The 19,992-nt window shown below is 40.1% G+C and overlaps 1 protein-coding gene across 2 annotated transcripts in view; it reads left to right on the top strand.

Annotated features, from left to right (window-relative positions):
• The window catches only part of TMTC2 (transmembrane O-mannosyltransferase targeting cadherins 2), a 387,738-nt gene that overhangs the window by 134,671 nt on the left and 233,075 nt on the right, over positions 1-19,992 (top strand). For both annotated transcript variants that reach the window (XM_058568709.1, XM_058568710.1), the window contains exon 2: positions 10,948-11,518. In XM_058568709.1, coding sequence (XP_058424692.1) covers positions 10,948-11,518 — 571 coding nt within the window. The remainder of the gene's footprint in view (positions 1-10,947; positions 11,519-19,992) is intronic.

The raw sequence follows: 19,992 nt of genomic DNA, 5'->3' as shown, positions 1-19,992 counted from the left end.
TCATTGCAGACATTTGGCTAAAGGAGCTTCTTGGCTCTTCTGTGTGGCTGAAGGAGAGGTGTGGATAAAGAAAGGTGATTTGGTTAAGACTTAATTCAGAGTAGACAGGTTAGGCTAACAGATAAGCCAAACATCTGGATAATGCAACAAGACTGTCCTCCCACGCCCAACACCTCTTTTCTTAGAGCATGTTAGTTTCTCGTTTAAAACTTTTTTTCCCTAATGTTATGGTCTGGCAGTGCTCAGGCTGAGGACCCTTAGTGGGTTCCCAAGCAGTGTTCAGGGCTGGAAGCCACTTTTTCTATTTACCTTAGGTGAGGATTAGGATCCCTCCTCAAGAATGTGATTTTTTTTTTCAAGGTAATACTTAAAAAGGTTGGGAAAACTACCATGTACTGTAGTATATCTGTTTTGCAATTTGCATATAAATGTGTGCATAAATTATACACATTTATGTACGAAGACAAGTATTTTAACTGAAGAGGTGTGTTCTCAGCTTGCCATGCCTACCCGTTTAGAGTGCATTTGGATAATCAAATCCTTAAGCACAAAGAATCTAGGGTCCGATAGAACCCATTCATTTTTGAAAGCTTTGAACTTCATAAAAAAGTATAATCTGATATTCATTTGTTCCCTTAAAAAGCTAGTCAAACATTTGTAATTTTTTTACAGCAGAAAAATTATAAGGAACCAGTTGTACTTTACAACATATCACTAATGTTCAAGACCCCATTGTAAGGGAAACAGTATGATATGTAAAAAATTTTTTTAAAAATAACTTTATAGACCTATGAATTGATGAAAACCTACCAAACTGAAATTCATAAATTACATAAAATAGTGTATCAAAGTGGTTCATATACTTGAGTTAACTTGCGGGAACAAAAAAGCTTCATAGTACCCCTTCTAGTGGTTGCTAATTTCAAGTCTGGAACATTAAGAACAAAGATATTTTCATTAAGCTTTTGAGTTGAGACTCTGATTCAGTTTAGTACTGTGAGAAGGAGGTGAGATGTGCAGTAATATTTTATTATGTTAGGATGGCATGTATGAATATACTGAACAAATAATTGTGAAGACAATATTAATACTGTTTTCATCAAGCAAATTGCAAGGCAATGAAAAATATTTCAAGTTGTTAAGGAGCTAACATTAAGGTACAGGATGCTTTTAATCAGTGAAATTAAATGCTTGGAGTGTGGTTTTTCCAATAATTGCGTGCTGTTAGTTTTTGCTTTAGTCTTGCAAAATGCTTTTTTATATAAATACTTTTAAAAACATCTTTAGGAAACTGATGTTTTAATTTTAAATCATCAGCTTTTCAAATGGATTATTAATTAGCTCTCAGGGTCACTTAAAGATTTTTCTTGAATATTTCCTGTAGAAATTCTCAAAGTGATAGCATTGATTTATCCAGGGAACTAAAGATGCTTTAAAAATATTTAGCTGAGGTGCCTCCTTTTCATTTTCTCCCACTAAGAGAAGAGAGTCTGGGCAAACTCAAGACTTGAGAGGAGAAAGATGCTGCTTCATCCGAGGAAGCTCCATGAGCATGAATCTCCAACAGTTCTGGGGCTGGCTGAGTTCAGCGGCTGCTGGGGCCACGTTTAATCAGAAGTTTACTTTTCTGTTTTTTGGTGGGGTGGGGGAAGTTTGCTGTGTCAGATGTAGCTCGAAAAGTCCTTAATTGCTTATAGGAAAAACTCCTACAGGGATGGAAGAGGGGTCCACTAAGAATATTCCTTTAGTTACAAGGCTGAGCATCCTCAGACTTACCTTTTCACAAGGTAAGCAGTTCCTCAGGGACCCTGTCCCTTACATGTCTGACAACAGGCCTTTTGTTACTCTTGCGCCTCTTTTCGTACAATATCTGTAGGGTGACAATTTAAAAAATTTTTTAAAGTTCCTGTTGCTTAGGATGTCATCATCTCTGCCACTGAAGGGTTGACAATTTAGTTGGGGGAGATCAAAAGACAGAAACAAGCAAGTTTAGGTATGTGTTACATGTGTAATGATAAATTCATGCCTAAAGCACAGTGCCTTCCATTTCTGCTGGGACCTAGAAACCTAACACTGGCCCCACCAGTCCAGCACTCTACACTGAAATTTACCTGCCCTACCTTAAGTTCCTCCAGGAAAATGAAATACATTGCTTATCCCCAAACTGAGAGGCTGTAGATGTTACAGTATTTCTCTTATTCGCCTACCCTGTTAGGCAAATATTTGCATATTAACTGGAACTTTCTAAGTATACTAATGGCTTATCCCTAAAGAGGGACTCTAATGAAGGGATTATAAGTTAAGTGGCAAATGAGTGCCAAAGACATTTGGGTGAGTCAATTAACCTGATGGTTTTTCACAGTTAATTATCATGGGGTGAGCGGAGGTTAGTGCCCAGAGTGAGTGAACTACTTTTAGATGAAAATGATAATTCCCTATATACTTAAAACACTGTAGAATTTGTCTAAGAGGTGAGTGCAGCTGATCAGTACCAATCATTTCTAGTTAGAATTCATTCATCAAATATATATTGAATGCCTACTGTGTGCTAGGCTCCCAAGGATAAATAAGATGATTTTCTGCTTTTTAGGAGTTAATAACACATTAGGGGAGATAAAGCAAGTTCCAACAAGACAATCGCTGAATCAAACCGGAGAACCATTGGGGAGGTTGATGTCCAGCCAAATTCCCTTCCACCCCGTGAAGGACAATAGTACGAGACAGAGTGATGCCAGTGATTCCTGCTGCTCTACCCCTCACTCCAGCCAGACTAACCTATTGTGTTTTTTCAGATGCCAAGCTTACAACCTTCTCTCCTGCCTCATGGTCTTTGAAAATATTGACTGTCAGCCTGGCAATGTCTCCACAACTCCCTTATTCCTTCATTTAACTGCTTCCATGTATGTAGCAGGCTTTCTTCCAGGAAGCTTTTCACTCTAAGACTGTCGGAAGTCTATTCTATTCTCCCACAGCAGTCAGGATTGCCACGCCTCCAGTGTGCAGGTGCCTGCTGGAGTGAGCACAGGGGTTCAATCAGTGCACGGCAAAGACCTTCAGATGTAGAGTTCTCAACTCTCAGAGTGCGGTTCCGTCGTCTTGTGGAATTTCTACAATGGCCAGAGTTGAAGACCCTCTGAATGGTGTAGATCTCTCTTCATACGGAAGTGAAATTACCTGTGCACTTATTTGCCTCCTCTGCTAGGCTGACTGTTTCTCAAAGTCAGTGACTGTTTTGCTCACTGTTTTATCTGCAGTGCCCTTTATAGTGTCTAGCCTCATCACTGAATGAGTGAATAAACGAGTGAATCATTTTCTTAGGGCAGAATCAATCCATTTTATTGGGCAGTGATTTTCAATAGGGGATGGAAGAGGGAAGATTAAAATCACCTGTGCCCCATTTTCAAAGCATGCATTTCCTCCTCCTTCTGAAATGTCTTCCACATATCATCCCATTTAAGATCCTTAATAATTATGGTAAGGAGTCAGTGTTGTTAATGGGAATGGGTCAGCGCTTAACATCAAAATCAAGCATATTTGCAACAATAACTAGGAAAGACTTGGGGAGACTGGTGTCACAAATGAGCACTGGAGATTGAAGCGTCTTTGGAGAGATGTAACTGGTTGAAGAACAGCAGTCCAGGCAGAGGAAGGGAAGAGATGGTTTGAGCAAAGGCCTAGAGGCTGGGAAGTTTGGCTGACATTAGGATGTATATGGAGGAGTAACGGGAGATTGGCCTGGAAGTCATAATGGGGATGGCTGTGAAGGCTGGGCTGGGAAGGGTGTTTATTATGGTAAGAAATAGGGCATGATGAGGGATTTTTATGGAGTAGAGTGGTGGTGGTAGAGTTATATTTCAGGAAGTTTCTCTGTCCTCAGCATGTGTCATGGATCAAAGGGGGAATGAAAACAGGCAGGGATTGCTATTTAGTTTAACAAATATTTATGATGTGCCTCATATGTGTTGGGCACTGGGAGGAAACATAAGGCATGATTCCTTCCCTGCGGGGACTTACAGACCAATGAAGGAAAGGGAAAAATGAACAGGCAACTTGAGTGAGCCTGCGGAGCAGTACAGTTAGGAAACAGTGAAAGCCTGAAAGAGGGTAGAAGAAAGAGGAGGTTAGAGATGGATTCAAGGGAAACTTTTGAATTGGATTTTCTCTGAGGTCCTGAACAGCATTAAAATGTCCTTAACCAATTTAAAAATAGATTGGCTCGAGGAGCCCTCATGCATAACCTTGATCTCGGTGATGAAGAATGATGGTACTTAATGAGGGGCTTGTATGGAAAAGGAGACGGTTTGTGAGGAAAATTATTTGGATTCAGTCTTAACTAAGCTTAAGATACTGAACGGATAACTAACAATATTACTTGATACTTACACAGTGCTATTTTGTTTAGCACTCTTTTGGTTGCAGATGTCAGAATAACAATTCAAGCTAACTTATGAGTAAGGGGCATTTATTGGCTTATTTAACAGGGTTGGCTTCAGGCATGATGTGATCCAGCTGCACTAGGAATTGCCTCTTTGTCTCCTTAATCAGAGTTCTTTTGTGTTGACGTCCTTCTTAGGCAGACTCTGTCTTCAGGGAGTCCTCTAGCAGCCCTAGGATTTCATCTCATTCTCAAAAGATGTCCTTTCCCAGTAGGTTTTGGGGCTGTATTGACACGAATTGATGTGGCTTGCTGCTAAGTCAATTGTTGTGGCCAGGAATGAGGATCGGGGGATATAGTAGACTAATTGTCCAAATCCTATGATAGATAACCTTTCATCAGGAGGTGAGGGCAGCCTCACCCTATCCATGTGAACTGAGAGTGGATGTGGGCTGTTCTCAAAAGGAAAAACAGGACACTGTTAACTAGAAGAAGAAGGGCTCCAAAAAAACAGCAAGTGTCCATTACACAAGGCTATGTGATTTTCAAACATTTTAAGTTAACGTTGCCGCATTTGATCTTTGACACAACAGTTTGTGAGAAGCATTATTATTATTATCTACCAACCATAGGTAAGGAAGATGAACTTTAGAGAGGCTAACTGGCCAAAGGTAACATACCTGGTGTTAGCAGAGGAAGCAAGATTTCATTTTTCTTTCTTCCATTCAAGTGTGTATATCAACTGGGCAATTAGAAGTGTAGGCCCATTAGCAACACAACACCCAGGCTAGAGGTATAGATGGAGAAGGTGTCTCTGGAGTTGTAGGTGTCGGAAATGATGACCACAGAGGTGGAAAGTGTAGGGAGAAAGGTCAGGGGGAAGAATCAGGAGAGAAACACCTGCATTTGAGAGAAAAATGTGAAGGAGATGCTAGCCAAGGAGAGTTAGAAAGATAGGAGGAGAATGAGAAGAGCAGTATGTTAAAGACCAAACATAAGACTTCGTAAATTATTGTTATTTATTATCTTGTTCTGAGAGTGTTATTAAAGCTTAGAGGAATTTTAAGGGAAATACTCATGACCATGATCCATAGATTTTGAAGCCATACACGTGATAAAGGAGCACTGTGTTTGCATTGATGGCCAGCATCAGTTGTTTGCTGTTCATGGTAATAATAATAGTACTCATATGACAGCAGCTAACATATGTGACATAATTGTATTACATATACATAGTATATTACATATAACCAGGTACTTTTTGGTTAATAACTCATTTACTCCTCAGAATGATCCTACAAGGCATGTACAGTTATTATCCTCATTTTACAGATGAGAAAACTGAGGTATGGAGAGGTGAAGTAACTCTGTGTGTCCACCGTCTCATAGCCTGGACTCTAGTCCACTTGGCTCCCGAATCAGTTTTCTTAACCACTGCATTTCGCTGCCCTTCCTGGGCATGGATAGGCATGCTTGGGTAGCACTGAAGCAGGGCAGGTATCAAAGGCCATTCTCTTTCTTCTCTCACTTGCAGAATAAATTTCAGTGCATCATTTACAAAAATTTTTTTTTTTGCTTTTTTTTAAATTTAAACTTTGGCCTTTACTTACCTTTCAGTAGAACAGTGGAAAGCCCTGTGGAAGAGTGTGCCATTTGATGTTTGAAGAATCTAAGCATCATTCCTGCTCTTCTGAAGGACAAATGGTCATCATTTCTGTGGATGCTTGTGACTGAAAAGGTCAATGGACAGAAAAAATAGCAGTGAGAGAAATATACAAAAGGGCAGTTGAGATGGTGCTGTCACATCATTCATCAGTTTTCCAATAGCAGTGGCCTTTGTCAACATTTCTTAAAGGAAAAATCAGAAGGCAACAAAAACGAAGAGCCAGAAATGAACAAAACTGGGAGCAGGTTAAGACCTCCTTGAAGACTTGAGAGACTGGATCTTTTTGCTTCAAAGACAGTCTCTCAGTCATGTGCCCTCTGGAGAATTCTGCCTACAACTGTTTCTTTTTCACATCTGCTGCTCCGATGTTCTTCACCTTTCCTGGAGTGGAAAATTTCCTAATTCCTTAGGGTCTTTCTGAATTTTCAATACCAATTCACAGAAGTAATCTCAGAAATTATATCAGCATGAAATTTTGTTTTGAGTTAAGCTTTTCCATTAGCTGAGAAATAGCAGAAGAGGTTTTACTGTTTCCATTTTGGACTCGTGTAAGAAAATGCAAATGGGTGAAAATCTATTATGGTTAACGTTGGACGACTACCGTTACTTCTCATTTTGCCGGCAGATTATTCAGATTCTATTAAAGCCCCTTTGGTCGATATCTTTCTTAATACGATGTGAGGGATGCGTAATGCATCCCTTATCACCGACTTGCATGTGTGACATGACTTATATACTACAGCCCAGTATGATTTCGTCTTATTTCATGTTCTTTTGCCATAATATTCATTGGTTAAATAAAAACCTGCCTAAGCAGATAACACCTGTCAGAGGATTCTATCATAGTAACGTCTCCCTTAGCGTGGCGTGTTTTGCGCACGGGTCAGGCCTTCCTTTGCTCTCTTCCACTTTTCTTTTATTAACACTGTTTCACCCTTTACATTCTTTCCTACAGTGTAAATTTAGAGCTTGTGCTGCATGCAAGTGTTTTCTCACAGTGAAATTATGAGATTTGTTAATTATGTTCTTTGTTTTGAAACCCTTGCTTTGTGAGAGTTAGATGTATATCTTCTTGGCTGCTGCAGATTGCTAGATTTATTGCTATAAATATAAGAATTGCTGGCAGCTTTGAACGCATTTTTAAAAGTGTGGGTTTTATTTTTCCTCAAAAAGTCTTTACAGAGTTGTTTATAGTGCTGAACGAATGACATGTAGAGCACTTGGTTTGGTTGTGGTTCTCCGTCCATTATGGATCTGCCACTGAAAGGGCGACGTATTGTCCTGAACAAAACATGCTTCCCAGCTTTCCTCGCTGCGTCGTGAAGCCTTGTCCCAGAATGCTTTGCTATTCAACATTCTACCACCCTGACTTTGATAGTATAGTGTTTCTGCATTGATGTTAGAGGAATTCACATCAATGTCTAGGTTAATGTTTAGGAGAGGCCAGTTGGGTTTTCATTCTGAATACTTGAAATCAGCTCTCTCTGACAACACTCTTTGGCAGTTTTTCATATTTCTTTTAAATTTTAATTAGAACCCATCAAGTGTTAAGCAATTACTTCTGGGTTAGACTCTTGATGAATGTCATAGCAGGGTGTTTTAATTTAATGGATCCAGAATAACATCTGTTTCTAGTATTTTAACAGCCAATTTATATGGAAATTCATTTAATGCACAGTCAATACACAGAGACTTGTAAAAATCAAAATCAAAATGGAAAATCAAAGCACTGTGATATAGTAGGTCTTCTGTTAACATAGGATTTCACTTATGAATAGGTTCAGCTGCCACTAGCTAACAACCAAAATATCGCAGTTTAAACAAGACAGCAATTTATTTCTCATACTCACAAAGTGGGGTTATAGTTAGCCTAGGGCTGTTACGGTCTACTGTGATGGGGACTCAATTTCCTTCTGTCTTATTGCTCTGCTGGGCGTGATTTCTGTTCCTAAGGATACCTTATGAGCCAAGATGGCTGCTGGAACTCCAGCTATTACATCTGTGCTCCAGTAGGAAGGAGGTAGGGGTAGAAGGGAAGAATGCTAAGCTTTTTCTTCTTAAGGACACTTTCTGGAAGTAGTGCATAGCATTCTGCTTATGTGCTATAGGCCAAAAATTAGTCACATGACCATATTTAACAACAAGGGACAGTAGGAAATGAAGTCTTTTTTCCACGTGACAATGTACCCAGCTAAAAAGTGAAGGTCTATGAGTATGGAAAAAGGGGAGAAGAGACATTGGGGAAAAATCAACTATCCCTGCCACAATGAGTGTTTTTTAAGACATGATTTTAATTGACCTTCTGTCTTTTTACTGAGCCTCTAGAAGAGTCAACTAGTTCTCATAAGTAGATAATATGTGTAAAAGTACTAGCATGGTGTTTGGTACAGAGTAGACACTCGTCAAATGCTGATCAGTCTATTTTAATTCTAACCCCTAAGTGCACCTAATTTCAGAGGCTGAAGGTCAAGCAGACTTGAATAAGAGACTTTTAGTAGATGTACCCCAGTCTTTGTAGGATAATAGTAACAGCAGCTGACAGAGCCGAGATGTCATTTGCACTAGGTCTCCAGAACACTCATGTATCTGCAAAGCAGTGTTCTCTGCTTCTCTACCTAGAAGAGAAATGAACAGTAACAAGTGTTCGTTAAATGATTTCAAGATAAAAACTGTTACCACCATAGAAACTGAAGCTCACAGGGGTTAACTGGGAAGCAGTTGAGAGAAGCAGCTGAGAACTAGCATTGCCCAGTCATTTGATCCCAACTGGAGTACCAACTGCTGTTTCCATGGTCTGTGTCGCCTTGGATGGCTTTCTTAATCTGTTTGAATCTCTCTTGCATTTTCTTGGTTTTGAAGACGCTCAGTAAATTACAGAGCTGGAACTCAGGAATGTTTCTCCTTGATCCAGGGCTTTTCCAACCTGATTTTTGATAACATTCATGTGGAAATTCCTTTGATCTTTCCTGCCTCACAGTGGAAGGTAGAACTGGTGAAGAGGCTAGAGGTAAAGGTCGTCAGGGCAGGCTCCCACCAGGTATTCTTCAGCTACAGGAATGCCCATGCTCCCTTAAAAAGCCCTGACGTCAGACTAGGCAAGAGGTTTCTAGTTAAGGAATAGGAGTCTTGAGCATCTCATTCCTACTTCCTTCTAACTCATGTGCATCTTTTGTAAGTACAGAGATAGGCGCACTGGGGATATAAGACTTAAGATGCCACTCTGTTCTCTGGAAGCTATAATGGCCTAGAGCAGGGATCCTCCAAACTGAGTCATTTGCACGCCACCATCAACATCTGTACCTTATCCACATACACCGGTACTGTTGATTCCTTAATATTTGCCTTTACATTGACTTTTTAATTCTTCTTTTTTTTTTTTGGTGAAGAAGATCGGCTGTGAGCCAACATCTGGCAGTCCTCCTCTTTTTGCTGAGGAAGACTGGCCCTGGGCTAACATCCATGCCCATCTTCCTCCACTCTACACGGGACGCTGCCACAGCATGGCTTGACAAGCTGTGCGTCGGTGTGTGCCCAGGATACAAACCAGCCAACCCTGGGCCGCCACAGCAGAATGTGCGCACTTAACTGCTTATGCCACCAGGCCGGGCTTGATTTTTTAATTTTTAACAGTTTCATTCTCAGCAAACATCTATGAAGTCCAGCTCTGATGTGATAATTAAATTTCCTTTCAAATACACATTAAAATAAATATAACCATTACAAATTTTTACAAGGTTTGTGTATCTTCTCACATACTCCCTGTGGTATGTGGATCACATTTTAGGAAGCCCATCATAGTGGAAAAAGAGCATGGGCCACGAAACTCTACGCTGCTCTTTCCAACGAGTGTGACTGGAACCGTTATTATTAATCTTTCTCCACCATAATTTCCTCACCTGCGAGATGTAGGTAATAATACTTACCTCCTCAGTTATTGTAAGGATTAAATGAGAAGATATAGCTAAGATGACCAGCACAGTGCTTGGCAGATAGCAAGTGCTCTGTAAACACTAGGTCATTCCTTCTTGAAGTCTGTTTGGAAATTTCAGGCATGCGAACCTAGAATGATTAATTCTCAAAAGCAGGAGACAATGAAGTGCCATAATGTTTGCTATAGATGACAACAAGTCCTGTGAGAGCTCAGAAGAGGGAAAGGCTGAAGTTTCCTAGAATGCAGGAGGGAGAGAAATATTTGGATAGGTAGAGAGCCCTTCTTCCTTGCTTCTCCAGCAGTGTAGGCCCTTGCTACTCGAAGCAGGACCAACAGCATAAGCATCACCTGGGATCTTGTTGGAAATGGGGAATCTTGGGTTCCTCCCCAGACCTACCGATTCAGAACTTGTCTTTTATCAAGATCCCTACGTGGTGTGTATGTTTGAGAAGCATTGCTCTGACACAGATATTCTACCTAAAATTTATTTCTAGTAGGGGACTAGTCCTCACTCTAAGCATATCTCCTGCACCGGTATCACCTGGACTCTGCTTCTTAAAATGCAGATTCTCAGGACTCACATCAGCCTGGAATCTGCATTTTCAGCCACCATGCCAGATGATTTTTCAGGGCAGATGTTTGGCAATTGCTGCCGTAAGGCTTAAACCACTGATAGAAACTCTGCATTTATTCTTCAAAGGTATTTGCATTCAAACAAGGGAGAAAGCTTTTGAAAAAAAGAAATACAGCCCTAATTGTGGTGTTGGTAAGCATTAAGGCGAGGATGTGAATTCAATCTATATGTAAAGCCTTCTGTAATTAATCATGCATACCTGCAATCTCATCATAAAACCACATGAAAATAAAGCTTCCCAGGAAGGCAATATCTCAGCAATGTCATATATTTTCTTTTTTTTTCCTTTCTGTATTTTACATTTGCTTTTTTTTTTTTTTTTATAACATTTTGTTTTTCAGCCGTGCTATCAAGACTAATCAGGACCTTCTCCCAGAAACTCCATGGACGCACATTTTCTACAATGACTTTTGGGGGACTCTTCTAACCCACAGCGGCAGCCACAAGTCGTACCGGCCACTCTGCACTCTCTCTTTTCGCCTGAACCATGCCATCGGAGGGCTGAATCCCTGGAGCTACCATCTTGTCAACGTCCTCCTGCACGCGACAGTCACTGGTCTCTTCACGAGCTTCTCCAAGAAACTCCTTGGGGATGGATACTGGACCTTCATGGCTGGCTTGATGTTCGCCTCTCACCCCATTCACACGGAGGCTGTGGCGGGCATCGTGGGACGGGCCGATGTCGGGGCCAGTCTCTTCTTTCTCCTCTCCTTGCTCTGCTACATTAAACACTGTTCGACCAGAGGCTACTCAGCCAGGACTTGGGGCTGGTTCCTGGGGACAGGGCTGTGCGCAGGATGCAGCATGTTGTGGAAGGAACAAGGAGTGACTGTGCTGGCGGTGTCAGCCGTTTATGACGTCTTTGTCTTTCACAGGCTGAAAATGAAACAGATCTTACCTACCATTTACAAAGTAAGTGATCCTTGGCGCTCGAGCATTGGATTATTGAGTAATCTCCTTGCTTGGTCCTTTTTCACCATTTAAAAAGCAAATTTGTTCCTCCTCAAAGAGAATTTAAAATAAGTTACGTTTGATCTTCGGTAAGTGGAAGCATCCTTTTTGACTTTTTCCTACTAACCTGGGTTTCAGTCACTGATGGTTTTATTTCTTATTTTTATGATTTCAAAGAGGATAAAAGGACAGTTTTGCCTTGGGAAGAATATGCATCTTTATTATTTATTTGTTTTTATTCCTTCTTTATTTCAGCACAAATTCTCTGTAATCCAATAAATTGCCAATAATGTGTATTTGTAAAAATATCACAGCTGATGATAGAGCTAGATGCTAGACTCTACAGAGGGAGAATCTTCTGTCTTTTGTTAATACTACTTTTGCTGAGCTAACTTTGGGAAGCAACCCTTCTCTGCATCGCATGGGAACTCGGATTCTTAAAGGATGAGTCATATTCACCTTTTCCTTGTTGTAGTATATAAGAATAGGAGAGTCAAAACAGAAAATAGTCATTGTAAATTTTGCCCTGAGGCCAATTAAGACCTTGGCCTCAGGGCTTAATATTTATTCTTCTGTATTCCGTTAGTGGTTTCAAATGCAGTGTTTGTTTGAAGGTCACACAAGCCTTTAGGATCCCATGCACTTAAAGAGAACTCGAGGAAGGTGACTTGAGAAACTGCCTGCCTTCCCATCTCCCCATCCTCCCTCCCTCACAATAAACTCCCTCTTGCTTTGACTTTAAGTACAAGGACTGAACTTGGCCGAGCTTTGCAAACTTCGGCCATGGTTTAGGACAGCTCCCTTGTCCTTTTGGACACTTAAGTGAGGAATTATAGTTTTGGATATTTACCCTGAGAAAGCTGTCAGGTTTTTTAGACTACTTTTTCTCTTTCAATTCTTTTTTCTTTTTTGTGAGGAAGATCAGCCCTGTGCTAACATCTGCCAATCCTCCTCTTTTTTTGCTGAGGAAGACTGGCCCTGGGCTAACCTCTGTGCTCATCTTCCTCCACTTTATATGGGATGCCGCCACAGCATGGCTTGCCAAGCAGTGAGTCGGTGCGTGCCCGGGATCCGAACTGGCGAACGCCGGGCCGCCGCAGCTGAGCGCGCACACTTAACCACTTGCGCCACCGGGCTGGCCCCCCTCTTTCAATTCTTAATTTTACTTAAAATCAAATTGGGAGGAAATTGAAATAAAGAAAAAAATTGAGGGAAACAGAAACATTTATTTTTTTTAATGACTTTTTTTCACTTAGTAGGCTGAGTAATTACTGCTGTGCTTCTGCTCAGCAGGGAAGCATAACCTTTTTAGTTAGAACTCAAGTATCAAGTGCTTAATGAAGTTCTTTTGTAATTTCCATTAAATGCTGAAACTTTAAAAGAAAACTCTGGTTAGAGTTTGATAACAACGTATGGTTTGAAAGTCAAACCCTTAATTTCAAATCAATCAATTATTTGTTTATTTATTTATTTATTTATTTATTTATTTATTTATTGTGAGGAAGATCAGCCCTGAGCTAACATCCGTGCTAATCCTCCTCTTTTTGCTGAGGAAGACCGGCTCTGAGCTAACATCTATTGCCAATCCTCCTCCTTTTTTCCCCCAAAGCCCCAGTAGATAGTTGTATGTCATAGCTGCACATCCTTCTAGTTGCTGTATGTGGGACGCGGCCTCAGCATGGCAGGAGAAGCGGTGCATTGGTGCACGCCCGGGATCCGAACCCGGGCCGCCAGTAGGGGAGCACGCGCTCTTAACCGCTAAGCCACGGGGCCAGCCCCACAAATCAATTTTAATTATTCCTTCAAGGAGATTTAGGGAGAATACTTTTCTTTTAAAACCATGTCATCAACAATAGCAAGCTTTCTAGTTTTACTGAAATACGTGTAGAATAAATATAAATCCTGGTCCTTGTCCTGTAGAGGGTGAGACCTGTTTGAGGATGTATACTCTGTACTGCTTCAGCACCTTGGGTCGATAGCCTGTGAAACTTACGGTTTCCTCTACTGAATTTCCATTTTACCATCTCATGAATTAGGGAATTATTTTGATTTGTCGATCCAGGACTTGCTTTTAGGGACCTTTGGAAGTTTTCTTCTGAGGAATTTTCAGTTCTCTGAGCATATTTTGAAGAGCAAAGTTGCTGATAGAGCTCCTTACTATTATTATGTCCCATATAATACGTGAGACATACTTATAATAGAAAATTATTCTTTGTCTATCTGAAATTAAAATTTAATGGGCATCCTGTATTTTTTTGTTAAGCTTTTAATTTTTTGTTCTTTTTTGAGGAAGACTGGCGCTGAGCTAACATCTGTTGCCAATCTTCCTCCTTTTTTCCTTTTTACTCCCCAAAGCCCCAGTAGATAGTTGTATGTCATAGTTGTACATCCTTCTAGTTGCTCTGTGTGGGACGCTGCCTCAGCATGGCTTGATGAGCCGTGTGTAGGTCTGCACCCAGGATCCAAACCTGCGGACCTGGGGCCGCTGAAGCGGAGCGCAGGAACTTAACCGCTACGCCACTGGGTGGGCCCTGGGCATCCTGTATTTTTTTTTTTTTTTTTTGTGAGGAGATCAGCCCTGTACTAACATCTGCCAATCCTCATCTTTTTTCTCTGAGGAAGACTGGCCCTGGGCTAACATCCGTGCCCATCTTCCTCCACTTTATGAGACGCTGCCACAGCATAGCTTGACAAACAGTGTGTCAGTGTGCACCCGGGATCTGAACTGGCGAACCCCGGGCCGCTGCAGCGGAGCACGCGCACTTAACTGCTTGCGCCACTGGGCTGGCCCCCCGGGCATCCTGTATTTTATCTGGCAACGTTGCTCATGTAACTGCTGCTTAAGAACATGAGTACTGCCACTAGCATAGGAACTCCTAGAAGTAGAGAGGGTGAAGTCCCCCGTGCTATGGGAAAGGACTGAATACTTGAAAGGTTCAGTGTCCTGAGAAGTTTCCAAATGGAAACTCGCCCAGACTACTGAGAACCACTGCTTGCGGTCAAGGGAGGTAGTTTGGGCAGCAAAACCCTTTGTTTGATAGTTTTATCTCAAGTTAGGTCTTTCTTTTATTCTCAGGTTTTGGGCCAATGTGTTTAATGAGGACACTGGGAGAACAGATTTTATAGATTTTAAGGAAGCATGGAGACCATCTATGCCAGTCCCTGATTTCCAGCTGAGGTGTAGAGAACCAGAGACATGAAGGTCACCCAGAAAACGGTAGACTCACTAGGACCTGAACACATGTTTGTGACTGTCTAGTGATCTTTCATTGCCCTCTAAAGTTGTGAAGATGAATAAACAGACGTAAAGTCAAATGACTGCACAGTAGAAAAGAAAATAATATGGACTAGAATCTTAATTCCCACTGGCTGAGTAACCTTGGGCTAGTTTGATGACCTGTGTCTTCATCTGGAAATAGAGACAGTTAATGGTGTGTCCTCGAGATGTTGTGAAGATTATATGAAATGGTGGGCTGTTCACTGCGAACTGGGTTCCCACTATTTGGAAGGCACCTAATGCATATTAGTTGAAGGGAAAGAAGAAATATCAATGGAAATTGTAATCCTTTAACTTAAGAAAGAGCAGGCCAAAAGATAAACTTCTAGTTGTCTTTAAACATACAGTGGTTTGAAAGCATGTGAATTAGGAATCTACTAGAGCTGAAGCATGCATATTTAAGCACAAACTTTCACTTCGAATCTCATGACTATGGGGCTTGTAAACACTGGCATAGATTACATATGGAAGTTATAGAAAATTCCGTATTCTGTCTTTAAAATATATAGATTTCAATGCCTGGGGTGAGTTAGAAGAGTCTCTGAAGGAAGTGCATTAAAAGACTTTAGAAAGTCCTTTTCAACCTTAAGAGAATAATCATCTTAAATATCTTACCAATTAACTCTGCTTCATAGTTATCATGGTTTGCCAGATGAAATAAACTTCCCTGCCCTAGTAAAACATAACTTATATATAAACATAAAACTCTAGTGCACAAATGTTTAACTCTATTATGCAAATTAGAGAACCAACCAAATACTCAAACCCTAAAAATGATGGTTGTCTTAAAGCTGGAAATTATTAGGACCAGAGGGGCAATGCTCTCTGTTTTTATAGTTTTGTCAGTAATGGTTTTCTCATAGCGGTCACACTCAGCTTCGTTCCTCACAGTGCTGGTGGTTTTGGTTCTGTACCTCTTATCGGATCCTGGCCCCCAACTCAAATGTGTGCCGGTGCCAGGCAGAAGGGACGGTGGTGAACGAGGTTATGCCCTGCATCTGGTGGTCCTGTCCACCCCGTTATGGCAATAAGAAAATGCTGGTTTCAGTTTGGTAGAGTTGAAGATTTTTCTAAGAAGACAGACATCTGGATTTTTCTATGACATCTTCTGTTATTTAATATTGGTTACTAATTTAAAAATAAACCCTGTTTAGGCCAGACAAAATTCTTGGGATGGCTGAATCTGGCCAGAATTCTTGGCTGCCATCTTTTGACTTCTAAGACTCATGCAAATGATGCACATGTCCATATTTTGTATAAGGCTTTTGCAGTTCTGCAAAGGAAATATGAAAGTTTCACTTTTCTTTGGTGAAATGTGGGAAAAATAGTAAGTACCTGGCATATCATAGATATTTTATTTAATATTTAATAAACACACAGTGTTTATATCTGCCAGGCACTGTTCTGAATATGCTAAAAACAGTAACATTTCATAAATGCTTTTTGAGAGAGTAATATGACTTGTGAAATAATATGGTTGAATATGACATGAAATAATATGGTTGTCAGTAGTTAGGAAGATTTGTAAGATAAGAAAACACTAAACATAAAATCTTAAGAAATGTGTATGAACAAAAGTAGTGTTTGTAACTATTATAAACAAAATTTAAAAATATTCCTAGTTCTTAGCTTCGGGATTCTATTTAATGTGTTTCCTACATTATCCTTGGCATCTGGTATACCATCAGGCACATAGTAGGTATAGTAAATTATTGAATTCACACTTGTTTAAGATTTACCTTTCAAAAGTATGTGCTTGAAATGTTAACGTGAAATCTTATACTCTGCCCTTTATACAATGAGGATTTCATTCCTGGTTAGTAGGGTCTAGAAGGTGGGATTGGAAGAAATTCATGTCAGAAAAAAGTTGAAAATAAGTATTCTTGACCTCTCACTGAATGATTGTTTTAGCTTTCCTTAGATGACTTTCACTTACTTAGTTTTATATGGTCCAAAAATAAGGCGCAGGAAAAAAACCCTTGAAATACCCTTAAACTAGCCTTGCAAATACAGGCTAGACTTTTATCTGCCCACAAAATTTTTTACAAGTCTCCCATGACCCCAGGAGGTACATGGGTAATAAAATCAGTAAAAGCAACGTTTTTCTTACTTACCCAACATCAGTCATTGCTTGCCTAGTGGTCATTTTCTGTGCTTATTTAACATCTGTTAACTGTTTTAATGTGGAAACATCTTTTTTTCCCTTTCTTAGCCTCATAATCACTTATTCAGTTACAGGTGGAAAATAAAAAAATAAAAAAATCTGAAAGTTGGTGTAGCAATTCTAATAATAACCTAAGATAATTTGGAAAAATGAAACCCTTTTAGTTAGATCTCCTGAGAACTTTTCTAAAGATGGCTACCGTTTTTTTGCTATAGTTGCTTCCGAGATGTGCTGCAACTGTACAGCCTCCTTTTCTCAAAATAAAATTTTTTAGCTCTATTTCATGTAAACAAGATAAAGAGACTATATTATTAGAGAGGGAAATGGGAAGCTTTGCCACTTTTGAAAAACGAGTCATCTCTGTCCAGAAATAACTTTTTTTCACGCTAAGCAGGATGTGAATGATGGAGGTTGCCTATGGTGACTGCAGTTTACCTTCGTCTTGGGTATTTTGTAAGCTTGGTTCTACAGCAGGATGTAGTGATCAGACCCAAACTAACAAACAGCCCCATATTTCCAAATCATTTACAAGGTTTATCTTGAGAATGGTTTCCGAGGGTGGGAGTTTATGTTCTGTTTAAGGTTTTTGGTTCGTTACTATTTGAACACTGAAGATGTTAAACATGGTGCTTCTGTACATCTGACTATTTTGTGTGATGCCCCTTGTATAGAACAGCATGAAAAGCAAGTCACCTAGCCTGCAGGTATTTGCACATTGAATGCACATGTGCTTTTTCATTTGATTAGCTGCTGGGGATGGCATTGGTGGAATCTGTTATCATTTATGGCTTTGTCTCTTTTCTTTCTAGACTAGATTGTGGTTTTACTCAAGATGTGACCCTCATATTGATAGCACTGAATTAAATATGTTATATTTGCTATTTCTGATTTTCTTCACTCAACATCTGTGCCACCCTATTTCAAGTAGTGTTCCCACCTTCTTATGATTTTCTTTCCCTTCATTTGCCTTACACTTGATTTTGTGAGAATCCAAATATAGCAAGATACTCCTATTCTGATCACAGTATTTCCTAGCATTATTGAAACTGGAGGGCTATTTGTCATGCACTTACAAATGAATTTGGATTTCCTCCCAGTAAACTTGTTGTAGCATTTAATATTCATGACCTGTAGTACTTTAAAACTTTGAACAGCTGCCAACACTGCTAACCAGGTAATACCACAAATAAAGGCGAGGTTCAAAAATATTTTACAATTCAAAAAGTCAAAGATTAATAAGATATTTTATTCCTGTAGGTTGGCTTCTTTGCTCAGCTGATTTAAGCTGATTCTGTATTCTAGTTGCAATTTAGGTTCAAGTTGAGTAATTTAAATTCGGGTAGCCTTGCAAGCTTCTGTAATGCTTGCATTGAAGTGTTAATACTTGGAACAGCGATCTATTCACAAATTATCATTAAAAAAAAATTCATCTTTGTGCAAGGCACTGCATTAGGTGAAGTGGGAATTTAAAGATGAATCGACAGAATTCTACCCTTAAGGACATTTTAGAGTCATAGGAATTTGAGAACAGTGCATGTTAAATATGGAACTGAAATTCAAGCTGGAAAGTGAGGAGGGCTGTAAGGGAGGTCCTGGGAGTCCTAGGGCAGGTGAGAGGAAGGGGCAGTTACTTTCAGCTGAGGCGATCAGGAGGTGCCTTCTGGAGCAGAGATATTTGAGCAGGGCCCCGAAGGAGAGTTTGGATGTAGGTGTTTATAATTGGAGAGGCAAGGAGAAGTGGAGAGTAGAGCGTGTGCAGTGCACAGAGGGAAACTCACAGGAAGTGACTGGAGACCACTGAGCAGCCCTTTTGGCAGATATACAGAGTGCATGAATTTATGGAGGAAAACGAGTCTGGGAAGGGAGACTGAAACAGCTGGTATGTGCAATGATGTAGGGGCCTTTTAAGATAGGTTGTGGCCCCAACAATGTTGGGGGGCAATGCGTAGTTCGTAAATGTGCTTGTGCTTTGACTTGTCCATGGGGGAAGCCTGGGAATATGCAGGCCAGCTGCATCATGCTACTTGGGGGGACTTTCTTCTCTGTCCTTCCCCTAAACCTGAGGGAAGATCCCTTTGGTGACGAGACTAAGAATCAGACGCAGGAGTGGAGGTTATATCTCATTCAGGGAATGTGTCTCCTATTAGTATTTATATCATTCTTTAGCATTTTTTTAAAAAGTTATTTTCTGAAGACCAGTATTATTTTACTTTTTACTCTATAATATCTGGCATATTATTATACACTCCTAATGAGAAAAACAGAGAGTCCTTAAGGGCTTTCTCCTGTGTCCCTTCTTCCAGCGTTGCTGAACAGTCTTCAAATATTACCATGAATGGCCACAAGTACAGAATTCCTCTTTGTTTGGCCCTCTTGCATACAGGGAAGACAGAAAGTTTTTTAAAAAGGGTCCTTTTTATGGCACAGAATAAAATACTCTATCAGCAATGAATTTCAACCAGTTAACTCAGTACACCGTCAGAGAAAATAACACGCAAATTGTTATTTTCTTGTGATGAATAAATAATGAGTCTCGTTGAAATCGTCTATGCTGTTCTCATAACACCGTCTGGGATGTGTATTACATCGCTCGGCTTGATTTTCAGTAAGCTGCTGCCTCAGAGGATTCAGATTGACTGACAGGGATCTCATGATGATCAGGTTACTCTTCTTCAACTTGGTACTGTCAGTTTCACAGACAATGATATGGTTTGCACAAATTCAAAATCCATTGTCATTGCCTAGAAGTCAGATTCCTGACTTAGATGCCTGGAACAATGGAAATGCTAATTTAGTGTTGATTTCTCAAATGAAATTTAAGCTATAGAAAGCCGATTCCAGGAGTGTATTAGAGATTCCCTAAAAGGCACGAATGGGGTTGGAGGTGAGGTGAATAAAAGTGAATAGTCAATCAAATTCATTAATAGTTAAAATATTTATGAAATGTGATGCTATGGTAAGGTTGCATGGTGTGATAAGTTTTATATTTTTATA

This window comes from Diceros bicornis, chromosome 25 (assembly GCF_020826845.1).
Source record: "Diceros bicornis minor isolate mBicDic1 chromosome 25, mDicBic1.mat.cur, whole genome shotgun sequence".
In the NCBI taxonomy this organism is placed as follows: domain Eukaryota; kingdom Metazoa; phylum Chordata; class Mammalia; order Perissodactyla; family Rhinocerotidae; genus Diceros; species Diceros bicornis.
This window is presented reverse-complemented; position numbering and strand designations above follow the sequence as displayed.